The sequence below is a fragment of the Cuculus canorus genome, chromosome 3 (genome assembly GCF_017976375.1).
Source record: "Cuculus canorus isolate bCucCan1 chromosome 3, bCucCan1.pri, whole genome shotgun sequence".
NCBI lineage: Eukaryota > Metazoa > Chordata > Aves > Cuculiformes > Cuculidae > Cuculus > Cuculus canorus.
The window spans coordinates 12,427,600-12,453,310 of NC_071403.1; the positions used below are offsets into that span (position 1 = coordinate 12,427,600).

General features: G+C 35.3%; 1 protein-coding gene across 3 annotated transcripts in view; it reads right to left on the reverse strand.

Moving 5' to 3' along the window:
- Positions 1-25,711, reverse strand: part of EYS (eyes shut homolog) — an 880,825-nt gene that overhangs the window by 765,034 nt on the left and 90,080 nt on the right. For all 3 annotated transcript variants that reach the window (XM_054063979.1, XM_054063978.1, XM_054063977.1), the window contains exons 2-3: positions 20,304-21,157; positions 18,059-18,172 (exon numbers count right to left, since the gene is read on the reverse strand). In XM_054063979.1, the coding sequence (XP_053919954.1) occupies positions 18,059-18,172; positions 20,304-21,138 (949 nt within the window). In that variant the 5' untranslated portion in view covers positions 21,139-21,157. The remainder of the gene's footprint in view (positions 1-18,058; positions 18,173-20,303; positions 21,158-25,711) is intronic.

The following is a 25,711-nucleotide window of genomic DNA, read 5'->3' on the forward strand; positions in this document are numbered from 1 at the left end:
TTGTTTCACAACCTATACTTTTGCTTCTACACAATATTGACAGTAGCACAATTACAGAAGTCTTTTAAACTCCACTTAGAAAACAAAACATTGTATTTCATCTCAAATACTATGATGATAAACTACAAAAAAAAAAAAAAAAGAAGTGTTCGTATGGTCTTGTCTTCTTGCATGAGGATAAGCAGAACCTTACAGAATATATGTAAGCTGAGTTTCTTCCTTCATTACTCTGCTTTGCAAAGGTGTGAATATCTCCATGTGCAAATTGAAAATACCTTGAGTAAAATGTCAAAATATCAACAACTGTTTTGGTTTTTTTTTTTTGTTATTGTACTGTACTGGTATGTTTGTGTGGCTTTCCTTGATATTAATCAAAATACACAGGCTTTCCTCTCCATCTGCTGATGAGATTATGGTTTTAACTTAACTTTTAAAGAAAATTTGAATAGGTATAATATTGAATGTTTTTATTACTCCAGTCTTCTGGGCCATTCAGCTCTTCCTGTATTTTTTTTCTAATTCTCCTTTTTATTGACAGAGCAGCCTAACTGATATCTTTAGCAGATTTAGTTACCACAGCTTTACCTTCCGTACTCAGGTCATTAGTGGGTTGTTAAATCACTGCTGATCATTTCTCATGCATGTTTGCAAAACTCACTTCCCTAAGAACCAGTCTTTGTAGGTTTACATTTCCAAATGTAATCACCTCTCTATGTGGTTGTCCAATACAGATTTGCAAACAGCAATACTTTTAAACACTTATAGGTAAATATGCTATTTGATTGCTACAGCTTTTTTCAGCAGCAGCTTGTAATATTAAGCAAAGTAGAAATCATACATTTTCTAATGAAAAGCTGCAGTAAAATCACATGAACATAAAACAATTCATCATAGTAACATTATTTTTCATGAACAGGTAAGCAGCCAGGTACTATGATTTCTACTGTTGGGCATATTTTTTTGCTGTTGTAGGTGCTATAAAAACCCTTCCCTTTTCACGAAATCTTACTTTGGTTAATCTGTTCTCTTCTGTTGATATACCCTGCATAATAGGATATACAATGCAATATGCAAGTCATTTACATACACAGAATTCCACAGTGGTTACATTTATCCAGTAAATAATCTGGGATTTATGTATGGCCCCTGAGCTGTGTTCTTTGTCACCTACAGTGTCCTGATGAGTGACTTTAGAGCTTCAGCCAGTTTCCTGGAATTCAGCTGACGTGTTATTTCAGTCATAAAATCTTTGGAGAGGAGTTTTACTTGCACAACTCTTTGTTCAACAATGATGGAATTACAGCTAGAATTAATGTAAAGTACTGAACTGAAAAAGAATGGAGGGGGAACACATATCTTCTATTTTTTTTTCAATTTCATGGTATTCTTTCTTATTTTTTTTCTTTTTTCTTCGTATGGACTTATAAGCTGTCAACATTGCACTACTATGAAACAGTAACATCTGCCTTTTACTTTTGCTCATAAATCAAGGATTTAATTTCAAACTATTTTTCTTTATAGAACTTGCTACTTGCTTAACGTTGAGCATTTAAAACAGTCTGCTTCTTCAGAGTGTTATTGACTCTGTCACTTTCATTATTTCCTAAAGTATTTATCCTCTTTCTAAAATTACTTATATTTTTAATATTTGCTTTGTAAAAGGTTGTGAGACTTCAGTATGCAGACTATACTTAAGATTTCATGTCACTTTATGCTTTTTTTTCCTCTCAGTGAGTGTAATTTATAGCTCTGTGAGCAAAATAGCAGCACAGGCAGAACTAAAAAGAAATATTACATGTCAATATTTTCATCAAGATTAACCCAATATGTTGCAATATATACTTTGTCTTCACAAATCCAGCTGTGATTGCTAAATACAAATGACAGTCAAACTACTAGAAATCTTTGTTTATTTTATTATCTACCTATCTGTCAATTCATCCATCACCCCAGTATCCAATCACTTCCATAAAAATCAACAGTGATGTATTTTCTGGAGTCAGTGGAGCCATTGGCATGTGTCCCATTCCAGGCCCAGCATTGTGCCTTGACAGAGCTCTTTTTTTGATTGGTATTTGCTGAGGTTTATGGTAAACAAAGAAAGTCACATTTGAGCTACTTCTCATTCATCATCCTCACTGGCTACCCTAGACTCACACACGTAACTGGTATTTCCCACACTCACTTTTGCTTTGTGCAAAGTCTTACTCTGTTTTCATTTCAACCACTCATGTTCTCTTATTTTGAATTACTTTATCTCCTCTTTTGATTTGGGTTATTTTTTTCTTTAAATACTAATTAATGTATTTAAAATACCTTTCTCTGATTCCTCATTTCTATTCAGTCGTTTAGCTGATACCATCTTCTGAGCCTATCTTCCATGAAATCTCACAACTGTACAACTCAGTTTTACAGAAAAAAAAAATCTCCTTTTCCTGTTTCTTTTTTAATTTTTTTTATTCTACCATTCCTCCACTATGGTCTCCTTTGAGATGTCATCCCTTCTTAAATTATAAAAAAAGTTATTATTAAGTCTTGGCTCTAGAACTAAAATTAAAGATTAACTAGAATTAACATCCAACCATTTTCTCGTTTCCTCTTTTCCCCATTTTTTTATTCTTTCTGACTAATTTCCATTTTCTTTGCTAATGAAATAAAAACCACAGAATTTCTCCATCAGATTTTATGCATTTAACTGAGACACGGAAGTTAGTAGCTTGTTTTCTGTAGATATCATTGCTGTTAGTGCAGTGATAGACAATTCTAGGGCAGACCAACTAAGATCAAAATGTATGTCTCCACTGACTGCATATAATTACTGTGCTATAATCTGAGAATAATCACATTCAAAACTATAAAAAAATTGCAGTGGTTAGTCAGATATTAATGATAATTAGTTGAGAAAGTGGTATATATAAAATTGTATGTTCTTAAACACCGTATGTTTAAACACTGTGAGCTATTGCAGACTAGACAGGTATTTAAAAGTGAGCAACACAAGACTCTAGCAGGGGTCCCAGCGAGTTCAAAGCAGAGGCTTTGAGAGTAAAGAAACACAGCAAAGACTGCAGTGGAATGCACACCAGTGGCCAATTACTGATACAAAATTGTGTAACAAGATAATGACGCTCTCCATAAGTCAGGGCATGGCTGGAAGTGTCTTTACGGTGTAAACAGAACTACATGAAAAAGAATTGATTCTGCAGACACCATTCTGCACCATCGGGTATGCATAGGTGATCATTCTGGTATCCTACAATGGATTGCTGTATATCCAGGTATTGGTTTACTGTCATTAAAGGAAATTTTATTTAGTTTTTTGTCTGAAGGTTTTCTGACTGTGTTTGGTCTGGTTAACTATACTTAGTACGTGTCTATTTAAACTAGTTACAACATACGAGTTAAGTAGACTTAAAATTATGCAGCTAATTCTATCTTTTTCAAAAGTAGTACAAGCTGCTGGGGACTGCTTTGTCTGTGACTGTCTTTTCTGGATATACCAAAAATACTAATATACCTATATTTGGTGTCCTCTTCAATTCCTTTACAATTTTTTTTATTAGAAAGAAACTATATCATATTCAGAGGTAACCTTTCCAATTGTATTTAGCATCTTCACTCCTGATGGAAGTAGGAAACGGGATTTTTTTGCTTGATTGATTTTGATTTTTAATTTGAAACAACGTTTAAATGAGTAGTTTTTACTGCATTGTAGAAAAAACATGTAACTGCCTTCAGGTCTCTGCTTAGCATATGAGTTGTTTCACTGAAATAATAGATTTAAGTGTAATTCCTAACTTCAGAAAGAAAAGAAAACAAAAAAGAAAACAAAGAACTATAGGAGTCAGGTTACTAACAAGCCACACAGAAAGACTAGAACAAAGGACATAGAAAATAGAAAAGAGATTAAAATATTTGCAGTCTAGACTAAAGAAGGTAAGACTGAACATAGCTATTATCATCTTCAGGTGCAACAAAGACCATGCAAACAGGGAAGATGATTCTGTTTGCTGTGCTGAAGTCAGAGTACTAAACAAGACTTTGCAAAAAAGTCTTAGGTCAGTTGTTAAGAAAACTTTTAATGATGTCTCTATTTTTGGAGACCTTTAAGAACATGTGAAAATATTGGTATAAATGTTTGTAGTTGGTTTAACCTTAGCTAAGGGCAAACCCCCTCCTCATTGCTTGCTAGCTGCCTCTCCTCAACAGGACAGGGGTAGAAAATCAAAAGAAAAACAGGAATAAAAAAGCCTGTGGGTTGAGGTGAGGACAAGCAAGTTGCTTACTAGCTTCTGCTGTGGGCAAACCAGACTCAACTTGGGGAAAATAATTTCAGTTATCAGCAACTGAAATAGGTTTAGGTAGTGAGCAACAAAGACAAACATTAAAATTGCATCTTCCCTCCCCTGCCTTCGCAGTCGCACATTCACTGCACTCCAGATTCCTATGCACCCTGCAGGGAAATATCTGTTTCACTGTGGTATCTCCATAGGCTGCAAGGCAATCTCTCCAGCTGTGCCCCATAGGTGCAGCTGGAACCAGCTGTGTCCAGCATGGGATAGCCCCGGCCTCTCCTGACAGAGGCCACCCTGCAGCCCCCTGCTGACAGCAGCTTTCAACATGCATCCTCTGCAATGATTACTATATCCAATCTCCTTGACATATACTTTTTTAGTATCTCACCTTCTTCTGTTTTTTTGTGATAATTTTACATCACTGTAAACAACGATGGTATTAAGTAACAGCCCTTTTGAAAGTATGAAAGCTCTTTATAAAGATGAGGTACTTCTTCTAGTAATTTTAGATTGTATTTGTCTATATTAAAAACTGTATTTACCTCACCATTATTCACACTCTTCTGATTTTAAAACATTAACAAATTTTGATTTTATGTTTTCATCGTACATGGACACATGTATTGATCAGGTTAGGAACAATAAGAAAAGAAATTAATGATTTATATCTACATCTGAAATATCAATCAATTTTGCTTGTAACTTTTACATACTGCCATATATTTTCACATTTTACAGATGTTGTTATTTTCATAGAATCATAGATTCTTAGAAATGTTTATTTTGGAAAGACCTTTAAGATCATTGAGTTCAACCCTTAACCTAGTGCTGCTAAGTCCACCACTAAACCATGTTTCTAAGCGCTACATCTACATGTTTTTAAAGACCTTCGGGGTTGGTGACTCAATCACTTCCCTGGACAGTCTTTTTCAATGTCTGATAACCCTTTCTATGAAGAAATTTTTCCCAATCTCTAGTTTAAACCTCCCCTGGGGCACCTTGGGTCCATTTCCTCTTGTCCTATCACTTGTTACTCGGGAGAAGAGACTGGCAAAATCCACTTTGCTACAACCTTGTTTCAAGCACTTGTAGCAAATTATAAGATCTCCCTCCCAGTCTCCTTTTCTCTGGACTACACCACCCAAGTTCCCTCAGCCACTCCTCCTAAGACTTGTTCTCTAGATCTCTTCCTTCCCTTCTTCTGTCCTTCTCTCCTTCCTCTTCCTTCCCTCCTCCTTTCTCTCTTTGTCCTTTCCTTCATCTGGCAGCATTCAAGTCATATAAACTGAATTTTACCTTGCAGATGTATGGCATTTAAAACAAGACAATTGGGTTCCTACAGAGCCATACACGCTGACAACTTTTATAACTACGGTGTCATGTGGCATTCGTAGTAGGTCACTCATCCTGTGACTGTATTCAACCATGTCCATTCTCTAGACATACGCTTTGACTTCTTCAAAACTATGGTCACTATTTGTCTGTCTGGGAACAGTTTATAGCTCAGCCTCCTGCTGTTCTTATTGACAGTAAAGTACTGTGGCCTCATAATGTACCCCGCTGGTGACAGGTGCATTTTGCTTGTCTAGTTATCGTTATGCCATGATGAAATATCAAAATGCTGTTGAGTAGTAATGGCTTTTGTATTGCAAGGATTGCAGCCTGTATCTTTTTCACCAAAATATACGCATCAGTGCAATTTAAATACTAGAACATACAAGAGAGTGAATATACAAGACAATGAATATACTTTTAATAGGCCCATCTTTTTTTTTTTTTTTTTTTGGACTTGTTTTAATCTGTATCAATTATAATTAAATTTTCAGGAAAGGATAAAAAAATCTTTCTTTCAAGTGGTTTTGGTATCAGTATTGCCTTATGCTACTTCATAAGTCATGAGCATTTTCAATCTGTTATTCCCTATAATATAGATAAGAGTCAGTACATCTTGCTTTTTAGTCCTGATGCCTGCCTACATTTCTCAGAAGTTATATCCTGTTTGGTACATCCCCCAATGTAAATTTTCCCGAAGTAAACTGAAGCATCATGGCTCTTTGATACAATTTCATTTGTGTTCTCTCACAGATTTTGTAGACTATAGGCACACTCTGACTGTGTCTTACAGCTTCTATGATTACACTCATTGTTACAATATTGTGTTTGTATTGCTTAAATAAAAACTACTGTAGACTCTGGACTACAATATTGGGTTCATTTTTTGTCTCTATTCAGAACAAGTATATGAAGAACTTGAGGAAAATGCAAGCAGAAATTCTACTTCCATCCCACACAACCCACCTTTGCCCTCAACTCCAAGCTTCTTTGCATTGAAACCTGTATTCTTAATGTGTCTCCTTAACAATTTTTTCCTAACATAATTGTTTTAAACAGAAGGTGCATTCAGATTAAAATGAGCAGACAGAATTGTAAAGAGAAAAGTGTTACAGACATTTGTGTTAGGTATCTGAAGAAAATAATGGGACTAAGAAAGTGAAAGGAAAAACTTACTGTGCCTTTGTGTGCATATTATTAATACAGAAATTGGAATACCGAAGCTATAAAAAGTCTCTATATTACCGTGTGATAAAATTTAATAATATACATCATGTGATTTAAAGCTCAAAACCCTGTCGATGTGTTTATTTTTCTACAGAATATTCGCCTTTGCTACTGAAGTGGTCTTTCCTTCATCCAAAAGCAACAGAAAAAAAAATATTTCTACAGGGTGTTTGAATGTGATTAAATAAGATTAAGATAAAATAAACGGAAACTTCTTTCTGATAAAAATTTTCACCAGACACAAGATTTGTCCCTATCAAATAAAAGGCTAACCAAATACAGCTTCTGTGACAATCAATGTGACAATACTCATTCAGTCATGTTGTTTGGCACTTTTTTTCACTTTGAGTCATAGAATCATAGGATCAAAGAACTGCAGAGTCATAGAACAGTTTGGGTCAGAAAGGACCTTAAAGATCATCTAGTATCAACCTCCCTGCCATGGGCAGGAACATCTTCCACTAGATCAGGTTGCTCAAAGCCCCATCCAACCTGGCCTTGAACACCTCCAAGGTCGGGGAATCCACAACTTCTCTGAGCAACCTGTTCCGGTGTTTCACCACCTTCAAAGTGAAGAATTTCTTCCTTATATATAATCTAAATCTACCCTCTTTCAGTTTAAAGCCATTAGCCCTCATCCTATCACTACATATCCTTGTAGAATATCCCCCTCCAGCTTTCTCATAGACTCCTTCTAGTTACCTCCCAGAAGGCTACCATAAGGTCTTCCCAGAGCCTTCTCTTCTCTAGGCTGAACGCCCCAACACTTTCTCCCTCATTTGTTGTTCTCTGTAATGATTAATGATTGTTGTCCCAGTGACTCCTGATGTCAACACCAGCTGTAAACTATTAATATCACCAGCCATCTTAAGCAGACAGGGAGAAGTTACTGGATCCACAGGTAAACCTGACCCTTTTGCTTCACATCTGTACATTGGAACTGGTATGTCCATGGTTCTGATATTTAGTGGGGATAGGCTAAAATAAGAAAATTTGTATTTGAGGGTAAACTGCATCTCATCTGTCATTATTATAATTTTAAATTTACCTCCCTTGAGGCAGAAGGGATTACAGAAATTTTGTAAAAGGTATCTTTTGTAATTCTGTACACAAGGATTTTAGTTTTTTTCTGTATATTGTGATTCACAGCTAGGAAACTCAAAATGAAAATTTAAACCTATAATCCTAAAAATGCTTTTAGCTAAAAATATATTTTAGGTTAGTATAAAGAATTTTGCATGAGTGCATAGAGCATACACATTTTTATAAAGTAAAATGGTTAATTCCTCGTTATAATAGCTTCTTAAAATTAAAGTATTTTTGAAGACTATATTTCCTTTTCCAAGATTTAATCTTTAAAATATGAACTAATAAATATTCATACTTCTATAAAAGTATAAACTCAACTATGAACTATTTAAGCCACAGTTGAAGTAATGTCAGAATATCGCAATGGTTGTACACAGACACTTGAACAAAACCCATAAAAATGTAAATTATGGAGAGATTTTTTCAATAAAGAATGTTAATCATATCCACATTGCAATGTAGAAAAGCTGGAAAAGAAAGCCTATTTCCTTTAAAAACTCTAGATATTTTAAACATAGTATTTCAAAAAAGAGCAAGCATGACAAAAATCCATCTTTCAGGCTGACACCTAAATTTACACAGTTGTATGGTTACATAATTAAGTAGATCTATGCATACACGCATATGATTTTTATGTTCACAGTATTTTCAGTTGTGAAGTAGGTAATACTAGTCAGTGGAGCCTGGAGGGTGATTTAGCTACCTCTAAACATTTAGCACTCGGTTGATTAACTCTCTTAGCTCCATTTTTTGTTGACTAGATAGTCATTGAATGCAACAAGAACTTGGACTTTTAGCTCTTACACCTACGTGTAAACGCTTACATTTCAGAGTTTTAGCTTTGTGGATGCCTAGCCCATGCTAGGTGAGATGAATCTCCAGCACCTTGAAAGTTCAAACTTGTTATCGATGAGAACATTTTGTGTGGGAGATCACAGTAGAGGTTTACAGAATTAGTCATTTGGCTAAAAGTGCTTGCTAATGGTAGCTGAACAGTATCTTTGAAGAGGCTCACTGTTGCTCACTGAGGATCTGACTAAGACCACCAGCTGTTCTGAAAGGATAAACTCTTGCCACCCCGACTTATGACTTAAGACTAAGTCAGTTGGTGTCATCTAAGCAGGGAACTTACATGAGCATTTGATGTCAGTAGTTCAGTATTTGTAGTTCAATTGAGTAGTTCAGTATCCTGACCTAAATATGTCTTCTCCAAGATGTCATTAGAGGATGAAATATCATCCTCTTTCAAACATAAACTATTTGAGACATGTAAGGATGAGAAGAGCTGCAACTATGTATTGAAAAGAGTTGTCTTTTTTCTTACCACTACTTGTATTTGCTGTGTTCTGTGTTTCGAAGAGTGTAGTACTAACAGGCAACTAATTAAGTGGAAATAGTTTATGTTTTTTTAGATAGTAGAAGGAGTTTGCAGAAAGCCAGAAACCTCAGAAGTCATAAACAGGATAGAATTATCTGAGTATTTCACTGACATGGACATTCATACACTAGGGTTTCAGTCACTTTAATGTCTTTTAAAGACTATTTCTAATCCACGTTCAGTACTCTCAGCATTTCTTAGTGGATAACATCTATAAATATAAAATATTTTTTGTCCTTATATTAGCAAATATTTTTTGTTTGTTTCCTTTTGTTTGTTTTTTTAAAAAAAAAAAAAAAAAAAAAACAAACCAGAAAGTACAATAATACAAGGTAGTTTAAGAGCAACTAGTGAACGTTTCTAATGAAGGACAGGTATCCAAAGAGTGAAGAGTTTCTTTTTGTTAAGAGATGGAAAGATTTAATCTGATCTGCAGCCTGATAATACCTTTTTATATTCTATCATCTCATTTCTGCACAGGATGTTAATGCAGTAAGAAACCAAAAGGAACTCATGGGTTAGAATAAATAATAGTATCACTTATTATAGTGAGAGTTCTGTAGGCTTAGAAACTCGTTAATTTAAAATGTATAGTGCAATTGCTTTAGTAATTTAATCTAATTAAGATTTAGTGAGAACTACATTTCTTCTCCAACTACTGAAAAAACACAATCATTTATTTTAAAATAAATAGATTTAATTTAATAGAAGTAGTCAAAAAAGTTGTTCAATTAGAAATTCATTGTGAAGTAGGATATTAATTATTTTGTAGGTAAAAGAGCTTGCTCTTGAAGAAGATTATGTCAGAAAATTGTTCATTTGTAGGGGAAAAATATATGAGAAATTTATTTTATCCAAATTTATTTTAAACAAATAGCCTCATCAGTTATTATAAATAACAGGTGTGGTGATATATCTGCTTTCCTTAAAAGTATCTTCTACAGACTCACGTGTTTCATGGACACTAACACATAGTCTTGACTTTTAACAAATTTTGAACCAATGATAAAAAAATCACTTTACCTTTTTTTTTACGTTAAAATAAAACAGCTATCAAATCAGTTCCTCTGATTTTTCAGGAGTGTTTTATGTATAAAACTCTACAAAACAAATGTTCAAAATATGATGTCAGCATAAAAATCTTTTTACAGTCCCAGACAAGTAAATACAGACTGAAAGTTATAAACAAACTACTTCTCATCCAACTTTTTAGGATGACAGTGCTACCAATGTTGACAAAAACTGTGCTTTGCAAAACTGAAAATAAAAGAAAAAGTCATTTCCTGAACTGAGTAATCTTTTAGCATTGTGTCCTGTATTTCCTCAGCCAAACTGTTCACTTTATCACAGTCTAAGTATACAACCCCAAAGAATCTTATAAAGTATGTAATTAAAATCTGTATAGCACCCAGAAACATTTGCACATTACCATCTATTTCCAAGTTATTTTAGAGCTGATAGTCTTACCTCTCTTATAATAGAGCAATTTCCACTTTTTACTGTAGAACTAAGTATTGTTATTCATTACACGGTCAGTAATCTTCCCCATCTTTTTTAATAATTCATTATAATTCATTTTGTTAAAGGCTTACTAGCTGTCATATTGGATTAGAGTGCCAGTGAAATGTACAATTTACTCTGCAAAGTTCTGATTCATATTTAACCTCAGGAAAGGTCACTGGAATTTACCATGACATGTTAATAACAGGGAAAATTGACTGCAAGTTAGCTAACTCCTTTAAAAGGATCACTGAGCTGCTCAGCATTTGAAGCTATTCTATTTACTAATTAAGAGTAAACTACAGAAGGAGTACACGTCTGGTGTTGTCTCCAAGTAATTATATTTGCCTATTGTAAAGTATGATCAGAGATGTATTCAATCATTGTATTGATTGGATGTACTCAAATGAAGCTGATATACTCAACAAATATGAAATTAATCTAGAAATCAGTGTTGGTTTTCTATAAATAAAAGGAAAAAAAAATGTTGCATGGTGCAGGAAGTTTATCAAAACTCGTAAGAAGTTTTGAAAAATATGCTACTGAAATGTGTAATGAAACCATGCCAGGAGAATACTTTTAAGAAACCTTAAATTTACTAGGTCAGACAAAATTATTCACTTGATGGAGTTCTGACAAGACTTTGTTGTGTATGTAAGTTTATGACTAGATAAGATAGATTGATTTGTATCATGTTTGTAAGAGTAAAGTATAGCTTTTTGTGCTAGAGTTACCCAGCAGCCACGTAACAGCTGTCTAAAGTGCTTAAGCCTCAAAAGCCATATGAATAGCCCTGTCACATACTCTTATCACCTGACTTAAGGGCATTTACCTTTACCTCAGACTAGAATGTTCCCTTATTGTTTATTGTCTCTTCAAGGTCTTTCCCTGAATCACTCTTTTGAAGCACAAGCCACTGGAAAACACAGTCTTAATTAAGGTAACCTAATCAAACATGACATAAATATAATACTGTGAACCCTCTGATTCTGAATTTAAGACAATTACTAAAGCAGCATATAAAGTAAGTAGTTGTATCAGAGAACAGAGAGATGAGCTTCACTCTTTTATTTTTCACGTCTGGGTTCTATGTGGCTCACAAATGTTATAGTCTCTGGCATGGAATAAGTATGTAGTCTGGAGAGGAGCTGAGTCAGAGCAGTTTCACTTGTCGTTAAGTTGTTCCGCTTGAATACACAGAAAGTGAGAACAAGTACTGCCTGTGGACCACGGTCGAAGTGCAATGGAGCATCTATCCTACAGAATGGTAGTTTATGATAGAGGCTAAATGTAACAGACAATGTTAAAGAAGACTGAAACTCTAACTTTGAAATCTCTAAATAGTTTTAAAAGTAGGTTAAAATAAGGTGTAGAAAGGGCAAAGAAAAAAAGAATCAGAAGGAATTTTCCTACAGAAAATATTTTATAATGAAAAGTAAATATTGTTGTGATATTTGAAACACAGGAGAGAGATGCAAACTCTTATTCTGGACATGCTGTTACAGATTTTATAGTAATTTTGAAACAAACATGAAACATACATGACATGATATGATTTAAAAACTCATCTTAACCTCTTGATATGCCCAAATACAACATGAATTTTTCTTCCTTAACACTTACAGTCATTTTGGTATCGTTCATGAGAATGGCCAAAAAGTTTGACAATACTTTCTTTATTTTAGTGACACTGAACAATGATCAGGGAATATTTCGAAGGATGTTTTTGTAACTAGGGATCACAATCCTCATCAGCTTTCTCTAAGGAAACTTTCACCCTTGACAAAGTGTTTCATTAAACTATAGTCAGTCAGTTAATTAAAAAAAGGAAAAAGCAGAACAAAACAACCCTAACAAAACAAACCACAAATAAGATTAAAATAGCCTGGAAAACCATAATCTCTCCTTGTCCTCTTCTCCATTCCCTCATCCTTGTTGCTGTCATCCCTGCTACTTAGTGAAACACTTTAAGATAGATTCCATATAGGAAGAATATCTGAGGCTGACTTTCATGCTAACCTGGCAGAGCAAGGGCTCAGGACTTGTCTGGTTTATTTTAATCCCTATACTCGGGTTTAGTGACTGCTGCCTCTCCTGCTCTAGCTGCAGCTCTGGGGATGGCCCCACCGGGAATGGTGTGACCCCATCCACACCTCAGTCACTGCCTGACAAACCATAGCCCTTTGTAGGAGGTGTCTGGAAACCCCTGCCAGGCTGCAGCTGGCAGCCGGGGAGGAGGAAGAAGATAATTCTATGAAAACCTGTAAAAGTAGTCTCAGATGGACCCTTCTCTGACAAGGGAGAAACTTCTAGCATGAATGCCATACTCCTCCTGACAAAGATACCAGGATGCTGATGACTTGCTACAAGTCTTGACTGCTCTTCTTGAAAAACAGATTGATGTACTGCTTTTGGGACCAAGAGGAGCACTAGAAAGTTGACATACCAAAATTAAAAATACATACTAGGAAGGCTTTTTTTGTATAGTAATAAGGTTTGGGGTATTAATTTGAGCTATGAGTGTTAGTATAAGACAAACTGAACTATTAGGCTGTTAAACACTAATTGTACAAACAATAAATTCTTCTCTCCATGTACATATGTAGAAGTCCTTTTGTAATTATGACCTTTTTCAAAGTACTCCAGTTGTAATTCACTGATTATGTGAATAGACCATTTTAATCTAAACTACGTACTCGATGGAAGCTCTATAAAAGTGGCTCCAAGCAAAACCACCTTATTCTTATAGTATCTCTGTCCCACAAATAAGGAGGGAAATCATTGTGGCTGATAAAGAAGATAATGAGGCCCCTGAGGAAGACAGGAAACATAGGTCTACTTTACAGAAATATGTGAAAAAAAGCCAATTTCAAGTGCTCCACAGCAGGTTTTTTTTTGATCACTTTTCTTAGCTCCCATCTTCTTACCTAAGGAGTAAAACACAACACACACACACACCCTAAACTGAACAAAACTTTCAAATAAAATACTGCTCTCAGTCAACCAAACACCACCTACTGTAAGTGTGCTTGCTAATCACACAATCATAGAATAGTTTGAGTTAGAAGTGACGTTAAGGGTCATCTAGTTCCAACCTCCCCGTCATGGGCAGCAACACGTCCCGCTAGATCAGACTACCCAAGGCTCCATCCGACCTAGCCTTGAACACCTCCAGGGATGGCGCATCCACAACTTCCCTGGGTAACCCACTTCAGTGTCTCACTAGTCTCATGGTGAAGAAATTCTTCCTAATGTCTAGTCTAAAACTGCTCATCGTCAGTTTATACTCATTGTTCCTCATCCTATCACCACAAGCCCTTATGAACAGTCCCTCTCCAGCTTTCCTGTAGCCCCTTCAGGTACTGGAAGGTCGCTATAAGATCTCCTCTGAGCCTTCTCTTCTCCAGGCTGAACAAGCCAAACTCTCTCATCCTGTCCTCGTATGGGAGGTGCTCCAGCCCTCTGATCATCTGGACTTGTTCCAACACTTCCATATCCTTCTTGTATTAGAGAAGTATCTCGGATATTACTGTTTCACATAACTTGTGAACAAGTCACACCAATTTTCTGTGTATGTTCAGAATAGGACCACAACATCCATCAGAATTTTTGTTTCTAAGATATCCTCTTTGTTAGGGAATATAAGAGGCACGCCTTATGGTGGACTCGGGGAGTTTCCTTCCCAGCTGCTGGATCTCAGTCCCAGGTGCAGAGACCTGGGACTCCCTCTGTCCTAAGCCAATAGATGCTGTTGCTGCTTTGGCTTTTGCAGACTCAGTCAGTAGCAAAGATGAACAGGTATGCCAGAGACACAGGTGCAGAGGACACTAGCACATCCAGATACATAGAATGCCCACAGACAGAGCACAGCCTTTAACAACACCAATACATACATCACCAGAACTCGCATAAAACATACATATAAGCAGCCAAAATGCAGTCCTCCTCTCTGACTGATCAGGATTGAAGCTCGCTAGCAAAATCTCACAGCCCTATACTCTCTAGTTCAAAAGGACAGATACATTCATGAAACGTTCATGTGGGATCTCAGCCCATCTATACTGATGCCTAGATCCCAGGCCTCCTTCTCACCAGATAACCCAACTTGAAGTCAGCTAATGAATATCACACACACATCATATGCATGTGTTCACACACGCAGACGAGGCTAGGGGAAAATATTAAACATCCCGGTCTTCCTAGTGGCTCATGTCCAGGCACAGAGGCCCTGTCACTCTTGGTCCTCTCTCTCCTTGCTGCTGCTGGTACTCTTACCTCTTCCAGCTGGCACCAGGCACAGGAGCCACCATCACCCAAGATCTGTTGCCAGCCAGTGGCACTAAATTCACTCACTGCAGACACACAATCCTACGATCTGTCGTCTTCTTTCAGCTGCTGATGCTGATCCTCATTCACGTCAGCTGCTGGCGCCACAGATATTAGGATCACTGGTCTAATTGCAATTGCAGACCCCAGATTCAGTCACTTTAGTGACCTCACAGCACTCACAGATGGAAAAAGAGTGAGATTACATGAAAAGAGGGTTAAGAAACGATGTAAGATAGACTACAGAGTTTCAGTGCAGGGCTCAGTCAGACGAGTGTACTGACGCGCAGAACTAGACTGTTTCGGTACGGACCAGTAATTACGCACTTGCTGACAGCCTACTTTATAACTCCTTCCACTCTATACTCATCCTATCCATGTTTCGTCTAGATCTCTTTCCTCTGAATAGTCCTTAATATGTTTAAGGGTGAAAATTCTCATATGAGTTGGAGTACTCAACCATGAGAATAATAGCATTCCCAAGTGTTAGCTGTCTGTTATTAAGCTATGTTAAAAATATCCTTTCAAGAGAGTGAAGAGAGGTTTGAGAGCTCAGTGAATGGAGTAAGCAATAGATGAAAAATAAAAACACATAACTAACATAAATATATATGTTGTTAGCCTAATAGGGCCATTCTGTTATTGTGAACACAGTAACTTGGACAAAGCAACTTTTATCTATTTTGAATAACTACTTGTAAATAATAATCTTAAGTAATTAAAAATATAAAATAATTTCATTATTTTTATATCCATTATTATTATTTAAATCTCATCAATTTACAATGACAAGAATATTTCATACTTTCATGCAGATCATACAGACTTGTTACTGCCAGTCTCTTACTTCACTTTGGAAAAAAAGGTATGTCAAAGTTTATCAAACATTAAACATTATTTTCACATTGTGCTTTCTGTGCACAAATTCAATATCGAAACAGTAATGCTTTGAACTTGCTGCCAACTTTAGAATAGCATTCAGGATACAACATCAATAATTACACAACTTATCTTGTCTGAAAACACCGTAGAGTAACAATGGAATAACAATAGGAAAATATCTGTTTTCATAGAAAATTGTCTGTTTTCACATTAATTAGGGTTTTTTTAGGTAAATATTCTTGAAATTGCCTTAGTGCTAGGAAACACTTTCACGCAGCATCAGAGGAAGTAAAGCAGACTTAAAAAAATGGTTTTGGACAGAAAATAATTGCAAAATTATGCTGTACATTAATCAATCAGTCCTGTTGCAAGACATGTTGATGTATTACATACTTTCCTGTTACAGCAGGATCTGAGGCAGTTTGTATGAAAAGAGGAAAAAAAGATGTAAATTACTGAAAGTCTGCCTTCTCCCTATGTGATACTTATTATGGCTACAAACAGGATGATGGCCCATTTTCTTTTAGCTAACTGAGCGGTAAAAAGGGAAGTAATTCACATTCATAATCTCCTTTTCTCCTCTGCAATCTTTACCAGCTACCTGGAGAGCACATTACAATGACTGCTACCATCCACTGGACTTGAGCATGTTCTATGGTTTTCATGTCATTATGGGCTCAGGTTTACTGTATCTGGAAGGATGTTCCTCCTCTCTCCTCCTCTTCTTCATTAGGACAAAAGTGCAAGGATACAAAAGATTTTTTGCGCAAACCTTAAGAAGCAACATACCCACATTTTGTGTGGTAAAAGGGACAAAAGTAAGGGTTCTAAAAACACGTAGAGTGTGAGTGAGTGAAAAGTTAGTTCTAGAAAATTTTACTGATAGAATTTACTCTTTTGAGAGAAACGGTTTGGAGTTTTTTTCAGTTTTCTCAGGATTATGTTGACTGTGATGCCCTCTGCAGTGAAGGGAAAGGAAGAAAAGAGCAATATAAAACATATTTGCTAGCAATTTAGAATTAGGCATGTTTATCCTTTTTTTTTTAAAATAGAGCTCTAGACAGACAACGAAAATGTCAACAAGAATGTTCAGTCTTCAAATATGAAAATAAAGATTGGCTCTTGGATCCCCTCTTACTCCCTTATGCTTTTTTCTTCCTTGTTTTGTTTGTCTACTAAATCTGCATCTCGATCTAATGACATTTTTTGTATTCTGTGTTTGTCTGATGCTTCCAAGAAAGAATCATTTTTAAAAGTTTTCCTGTCCTTGTGTGTTCAAGTGCTAACTTTATACTTAGCTCATTCTTAAATAATGTTCTTATGAGTACTGCTACTTCTCTTATACCAGCATAATAAATCCCTGCTGTGAAGTACAGGAATGAGTAGCGTTTTAAGTCTGGCTGTTTTCCTGACCCTCGAGAAAAAGTGTTTACAATAGTGTGGCTTTAGATACATTTTCTAATTCAAGCTTTTCTTACGAAAGTGTTTTATTTGTCCAATACATCATAAGTAGACAGACTTCAGAGAGTTGTGGGTTTGTTTGTTTATCAAGACGCACCACTAAATCATGGGATTACCAACTTTTTAAATCATTCCACCTTATTTTTCTAGCATGCCTAATAACAAGATGATGGAATTATGAATAGAATTGTAATGATCTTTCTACATCATCCAGCAAGAACTTATGATCCTGCCATAGTGAATTATGCATTTGAGAAGGAATTAGTTGGTCATTATGAGTCTTTCTTTGTTGTACTGTCAATAGGAGAAAGGTACTTGCGGGTGGAATCCAACTATGAAAATCTTCTATGATTTATATGTTTTTACTTTAGTGCATAAGTATTTTACAACGGTCACAAGGAATTTTGTTTATTTATTTTACAAAACCTAATAAAAAAATCTGAGGAAATTACAAATTGTGCAACAATAATCTAAAATTAAAAATTACTGTTTTAGCAATGCAAAATTACACACTACTAGTATAGCACAGGAAATGGTTGTTGTAAAACAGGAAACAGGTGTTTCTTACCTATGAAGCCCTTGTCACAATCACAAAGAAAAGTATTTGGAGTAACATTAGTGCAGTTACCATTGAAACACGTGTGTGGCTGGCACTGTCCAACTATTTCTGTACAATTTTTACCTATAAAAAAAGGATAATAGCAACATTGAACTTCAGTAGATACCTATATTTTTTCCTGAAATGCCAAATGTATATGTAAAATAAAGCATAATATAATAGATAAGTGTATGGATAGATAGGTATTTTTGCTAATGTTCGTTGCTAGATTTCACCTAAATTACTGTAGTTCTAAAGCAAGGCAGAAAGATATTCAGCTGCTGTAATATGAGCTACTGTGCTCAATCTCATCCGCCATTTAGTTACAAACTCACATATAGCTTAAGATGCAGAAATGCTAATAGTAACTGTAGTATTTTATTCTTTTTGACATGAATCTACCTTACAGTTTCTTCCAGCACTGCAGACAAAAGATGTTTTCATGTGGAGTCCAATTTGACTGAATTTTTCTTAATACACAGCTTTCTGGAAATTATAATTCCAATTATAAGTTGTTTATGCAATTACAGCATATGGGTCTAAATACCATATAATTATGCTTGCCACTTGAATTGTTACTCATTCTTACATAACTTCTCCAATTTCTAATAGATTTTATATTATGGAAGTCAGTTTTTTCCTCTCTTACTCTTGTGTAACGACATCCATAATAAATGATGTTTTAATCTCCTAGTTCTTCTTGTTTATACATGTCTTAATTACTGGACCAGTATTTCTAGTACAAAATTATGGCATTAGCTAACACTGTAAACTTAGGCTATCAGAATATTTTGATCATTTCTTGTTGATAACAGTAATCATAATGATTGCTATTAAGAGAATTGTTTGTGAATGTCATTAATTTGAATTAAAGTAGTACCAGACACTTTTTATATTTTTTAAACTATTTTCAAGGCTTTTAACAGCCTCTAGAAACCATAAAAGAAATAGAAAACATACTGCATAGAAATAATTTCTTCTACTATTTTACTAAACTATGAATAATAATAAAAATATGTTCTTCATAACATTCTTATTTATGCCTGCATAATCTTCTGTTTTCAAATGCATTAGTAAGCAAATTATTGTGCAGCCTGAAAAGAAATTAAAATAAATTACAGCAAACTTTATGCAAAATAACTTTTCATTCCTGTTTTCCATGAACCTTCATTTCTGTTTTCAGTGAATCTCACTCATTCCTGACATATCAGCTGTGTGTTACAGCATAGCATCACAATTGTGAGAGCACAGAAGTGTATTCCATGAAAGGAACATTGCTAGAATTCTTCTCCACAAGTACAGAAAGAGCTACAGAAATCCTTTTTGTGATGTGAATGAATATTTTTGGTAATTTTTAAAAGATTCTCTAACACCATTGGCCTGAATGCAGGAACAATATACCCTAATTTCCTTCATCTGTTTTCTTCCTCCATGAAATGCAGATACTGGTTAGATAAAAAGGTATCTAATTATTCTGTACTCTCTGGTAGTCCAGTCCTAAACTCAGATTCAGTTTCTCCAATCAATTTTAGGTAAGTACTGCAATATTTTCTAGACAGAATTAAGTAATTTTCTTCATTTGTGAAATATTCAGTTTGGTGATGAGTATGTCTAGCAAACTCCATTTTAAAGGAATTTTACAGCTCAAAACAATATGGAAGAAAAAAGTAAGTTGGGTTTTCCTCTTGTTTTCTAATTAACTATTTAGATTTTCAATTACGAAATATTAATTTTAAAAAATTCTTGTATATCTTAAAAGCTTCTAAACAGAAAATGGAGGTTCTGTGACAGGTTGAATGAAATGTTCATTTTAACAAAATTGTTGTTTTTCAGCTTTTTGGTTAACTGTTTTGGGGGGAACTTACTCAAAATTATTTGTCTTATTTGGTATAAGAACTTGAACAAACAAACAAAGGTACTTCTGTAAGTTGACAAGTAATCACCTATGTCTTGTGCTTCAGTGGGAATGAAGAATGATAAGAACTTGTTCTGTTTTTCCCCAAAGAGCAAGTACATGAATTTAAGCAAGTACAAATTCTCCTCAAATGACTGCACAGTCTCCTATGAGTTAAAGAGACTCAGTGCAGGTGTTGTAGAGGTAATGAACAATCAAACTATACAAAAACCTTACTAATCATGTTCTAACCAGTTTATTATCCATTAAGGAAAATGTTTTATCTATGTAACATTTACTCCTAGAGAGGAAAACAGATACCTGAAAACTTTGGAGGACACATGCATTCGTAAGAATCTCCAGGAAGTTCTGATTTCTCAGTGCAGGAGGCATTGTTGTGGCAAGGTTTAGTGGAGCACACATCAAACTTCTGGCAGAATTTTCCAGAATACTGTGAGAAACAATGGCAATTATACGTTTTTTCCCAAACATGGCTGAGACATTTTCCATGCCCAGAGCATAATGGGGCATTTGGAGACTGTTGGCAAAACTGCTGTTTCACGGTTACGTTCAGACGAAGGCCCATGTTGCACAATATTGGGCCTCTCTTATGAAGTTCTGCAAAGTAATGAGTTCCAGTACCAAGCCAGTTAGGGTCAACTTGGTGCAGTCCTCTTATCTGGCAAACAAAAATCAACTGTTTTTGGAGAAAATCAGCTTTAGGACAGTTAATAAATTCTTCCTTGGAGACATTTACCAAATTCATTCCATAGGACTGAAAGGATGGCTCAGAGGAGATGAAGAGACTATCACCTAATTGAAGCTGTAAGGGGCATATCTGAGGGATATTGAGATTTTTTTCATCCGAGGTTTCCTCGGTAATACTTTTATTCATGTTCCAGCATTCAGTGTAAAAGTCTGAGCAGAGGTTTTCCCTTAGAGTCCATTTTATCACAGTAGGTTTTGGTTTCACTCGCCACTCAGCAGTCATTTGCCTTTCACATATTACTTGTCCATTTACAACGCACAAATGAAGAAGGCACATTAACATGCTAAATGCTGATTTTGTAGTCATTGTTTCACCTGGAAAATGGGAGTTGTTTTTCACGCCTAATTCATTACTGATGATATCTTCAGAACAATCCTTACTGTTCATCTGTATTTTCCATGGTAGCCTAGGAATTCAGGCAGAGAAAAATATTTCAGTTTTCACACCAAATACAGTGAATATCAAAACCTCATTACAAAAATAGAAAATATACATAAAAGCAAGATCTGATTGCACTGATGTGAAACTGGAGTAAGTCCAGTTAACTGATCGGAACAACACCACTCTAATTAAAGTCAGATTTTTTCTTATTTCTCTTCCTCCAAAGTGTCTGATTTTCATTTAGTACGTTTCATCATGCCTGTGTATGAAAAAGAAAGAACTTAAAAGCATATTTTCCATATTGCCTCCCCCTGTTGACAAAAACTATTGATAACCAGGTTAAGATAAGACATATGTGGCAAAACTAAGAACATCTAAGCTCTGGTCATGAGCTCTAATCAAGGCTGTTTTCTTGACTGTGATTTATTAATTTATGATAAAAGTAGATATACTGAAGATGTAGGCATGTGGATTATGGTTTCAATTAAGAAAACATACAAGCACATCCTCAGCTTTTTTTATGTTCACATATATTATCAAAACACTTACTTAAATCCTTGGTTTTCAAGGTATACATCTGAAAACAAAAAGTCCATAATCTTACTCTTGGAGAATACTCTTGAAGATTTTCATGTATCACAGTCAAAGCCAGGAGACTAGAAAGTCCTTCAGGACTGTTTAACTTATAGAAAAGCCTTCTTTGGCTCTTCAATATATCTGCCAATATTTATTGCATGAACATGATTTTCTACACAACAGAAAGAAATCCAAATTAAGATTATGAAACTTATTCTTGGAGTTGTTCCAAAAACGATGAAAACACAACTTGATGTTTAATACCTTAGAAATTGTCAGTATCTTTGAGTTAGTAACAGTTTAATTTACCTTAAATATATTATTTTTTCTCCCTTTATTGTAAGGATTAAATTATTGTGAGGATTAAACTGTATCTTACAAGGGGATCTATTTAATAAAAATAAACCAGCATTTATATTTTTAAATTCGTTTGCATTGTTATTATTTTTACACAACACGTGGAATGATGTGGATGTGTGTTTTTACACCTACAGAAAACTGGTCTATCTCTAAAGTGCACATGGATTATGATACCGCTTTAACTATATCATTTCATGAAATGTTCTCCCCTTATCCCACATACTGCAAATATATTGTGAAGCATACTTTGGCCTATACTGAATAACCAAGTAGAACAGGAAAGATACCCTTTGTGGGAACCTTGAGCTGAAGAATATTAAATGACTTAGTGAGCTGTTGGAAATTATAAGAAAATATCAAAGGACGATATTCAGTCTTTCCTATTGTCATTTAAATTGGGATGAAAACATAAAATTTTGCTATGTCCTATTAGTAAATTGCCATGCATATGAACCCACCCCACTGACCTTTGTGCAGTAGAGTGACAAGCACTGTTAAAGACATTGAAAATACCAGAACGGTGTGGACTGGACTGAACTAGTAGTAATAATAGCAGACTTGAGGCTTAGAATATTAAACCTGAAGGGTAGTTTGTTATCTTCCTCACAGAATAGTTTTTGTTTTAATTACTGTATCAAAGTTCTGCCCTCCAAAAGCTGAATTGCTTTAACCATCTAGTTTTGCAGTAAGGCAAGTATGCCAATTTCTAATTCCTCTCTCTGCCTCCAGATTTCCACCTCTGAGATCTAGTTCTGCACAGAAAAAAAAAACCCAAACAAAAAAACCCAAAAAAACAAAGGACATGAATCTGAAAAAAAAACTCCATACAGGTATTGTTACAGAATACTCACAGTTGTTCTATTTTGAAACTATTCCATTATCTTCAAAATCTCGTGATGTTCAATAATATCGTTTGCTAATGTGCAATCAAATGTGTAGCTTGCCTCATTTAGCATTTTTTATATTGAGGTAGCAGTGTTGAACTGTTATATCCATTTTAGCTGCTACTACATTTGTCAATATTATCAGGTATATATTTAGAAATCTTACATTCTGCAACTCATCTTTACTTATTTTGTTCATACTAGGTTTTCTGAGGGGTTACTATAACATATATTTATAAAAGTTTATTTTTCTTTTTAGACACTTCAAAAGGAAAGCTATTTCATGTCTAATGAAGAATTCTTACCCACTCAAAGGAAATGTGCTTCCTCCCAATATTTGTATGGGGAAAAAATTCTGAAATCTTTTAAAATAAGCAATCAGTGGTATTATAACAGTTTATGGTTAATTTTCACTATTATTTCACTATTTTCATCATTATTAGTTTTCATGTAACTGAAATAATAATATGGAAGTACTGGAATTAATAATGTTAGGTAAACAAATAAATCCTATAAAAACAGTGAGAAAAACTGGGGGAAGTGGTAAAGCAATATCAAGGGAGAACAAAGACCTCTTTCAGCAATAAAATCAAGAGGAAAAAGAATGTAATATAGTGAAGAGTTTGAAAAGTAAAGAGCCACAAATTAAGTAGAGTTACAATATTAACACATGATACTTAGAAGATCAGCCAAGAAATTAAATATCTGCAAAATGTTGAGGATGTGTCATGAGACAAAATGATGTCAAGAGATGAAATTTGAAAGTGAATATGAGAGGTTAAAGAAAATCTTAAGTGCATATAAGGCTGGATGAAAAGCAGTACAATGTTCTATCTTGTACTAAAGGAGAACTAAGGCAGAAAAGTTTATGTAGAACTACAGGGAAGTAATTTAAAAGCAAGTATGAATCCTAAGTTGTTTGCATTCCAGGTCAGTATTTTAAAGATAATGTTTTAAATATATTTTAAGTGAGACTGGAGAAATAACAACAGAAGATATGTAGCTTTAACAATCTTTCAGAAACTAAAAGAATCTATCAAAGAAAAGAATAAACCAGAAAATGTTTAGGACCATATTTGTCAACATGTTGGGGCCAGGAATAAACCTCCTTTTGCCACTTCTCCACATCACATGCACATCTTGTGGACTGCCTGTTCACACTTGACATCAGCTTAGGTAGGATGGAGCTGTGACCTTGGAGCAAACTGCTGTGAAAAGAGCTGAGATGGAGCTGCGGGAAGGCTTGCTGGGGGTCTTTCACCTTGCTCAGGAGCTGCATTTTAGCTCAGGCTCTTGTCCTTGGTCTTCATGGGAGCTATGCTGCAAGTGCGGTAGTACCAGACCTTCTACCTTTCATACCTGGCCTCAAACCTTACCCAAATATTTGACTTACTGGCTTGATGTCAGGACCTGTTTCCTCACTGTGGACCTGCCTGGGAACCATTGGGCTCTGAGTGCTCACTGGCTCTGAGTGCCATTCCCAGACTCAGCCTGTGCTTCTTGCATGGGTGCCACCCCACACCACCACCCTTCACATCGAAGTCACTCTCACTCATCTCTCACTTGCAGGACAGCCCACGCTTACTGCTCCCTAGGAATGTGAGATTATGCATCCTTTATTTCAGAGGCTGTTTTAAAAACATCACACTCAAGCATTACTTTATATGTACACATAATATAGGAAATGCTACCAATTACAGTGCCTGTACAATATTACTTCTGCTCTCTGTGTGTTTTACAATATGTAGTAATTGTCTCAATGACATAGCACGTTGTCCTTTATATGCGTACATTTTTCACCACAAAACCAAGAATTCTTAGGAAATGATGCATTATTTTTGCCAATCTTTATTCTTTGCAAGTGATCCTTTCCTTATTTACTATCCACTATTCAAAACATACAGCATTTGCTGAATTGTTAGTTTATTAATTTGATTTTCTAAAATAGTGAACATGCCAACAGTGAATTTACCTACACTTCAAAATACAGAATCCTTATTTCTACCTTACAGGTAGAAACTATCTATAGACAGAAGGAATAATAATACAGCCAGGGCTGAAGTTATCAGGGTTTTCTGATAGATAGCCTTTTACTCATCATTCCATAGAATATCATTGTAGGCATAACGGTATTGAGTCAGGGAACTTTACGTGACTCTGATAAATTTCTAGCTGTCATGGTTTAACCCTGGTTGACAATTAAACCCCAAACTGCTGCTTGCATGCCCCTCCCTGGGACGGGGGAGAGAACCAGAAGGGTAAAAGTGAGAAGTTAAACACAGTTGGGTCATGTTAAAGACAATTTAATAGGTAAAGCAAAAGCAACATACATAAATGAAGCAAGATAAGGAATTAATTTACTACCTCACACTTGTATGTAGGTGTTCAGTCATCTTCAGGAAGACAGAGCCTCATCACACACAATGGTTACTTAAGAAGACAAACACCATCTCTCTGAACGTACCCTCATTCTTTCTTTCTTCTACTGAGCTGAGCGTGACTTTGTATGGTATGAGAGATCCTTTTGGTTAGTTGGGATCTGCTGACTGTGTCCCCTCCGAATTTCCTGCACACCCTCAACCTTCTCATTTGCAACACATTGTGAGAAGCCGAAAAGATCTGTACTCTGTGTAAACAGTGCTCAATAATAACTAAAACTTTCCTGTATTATCAATACTGTTTTTGTCAAAAATCCAAACTACATCCCCATATAATCCACTATGAAGAAAATTAACTCTCTTAGCTGAAAACAGCACACC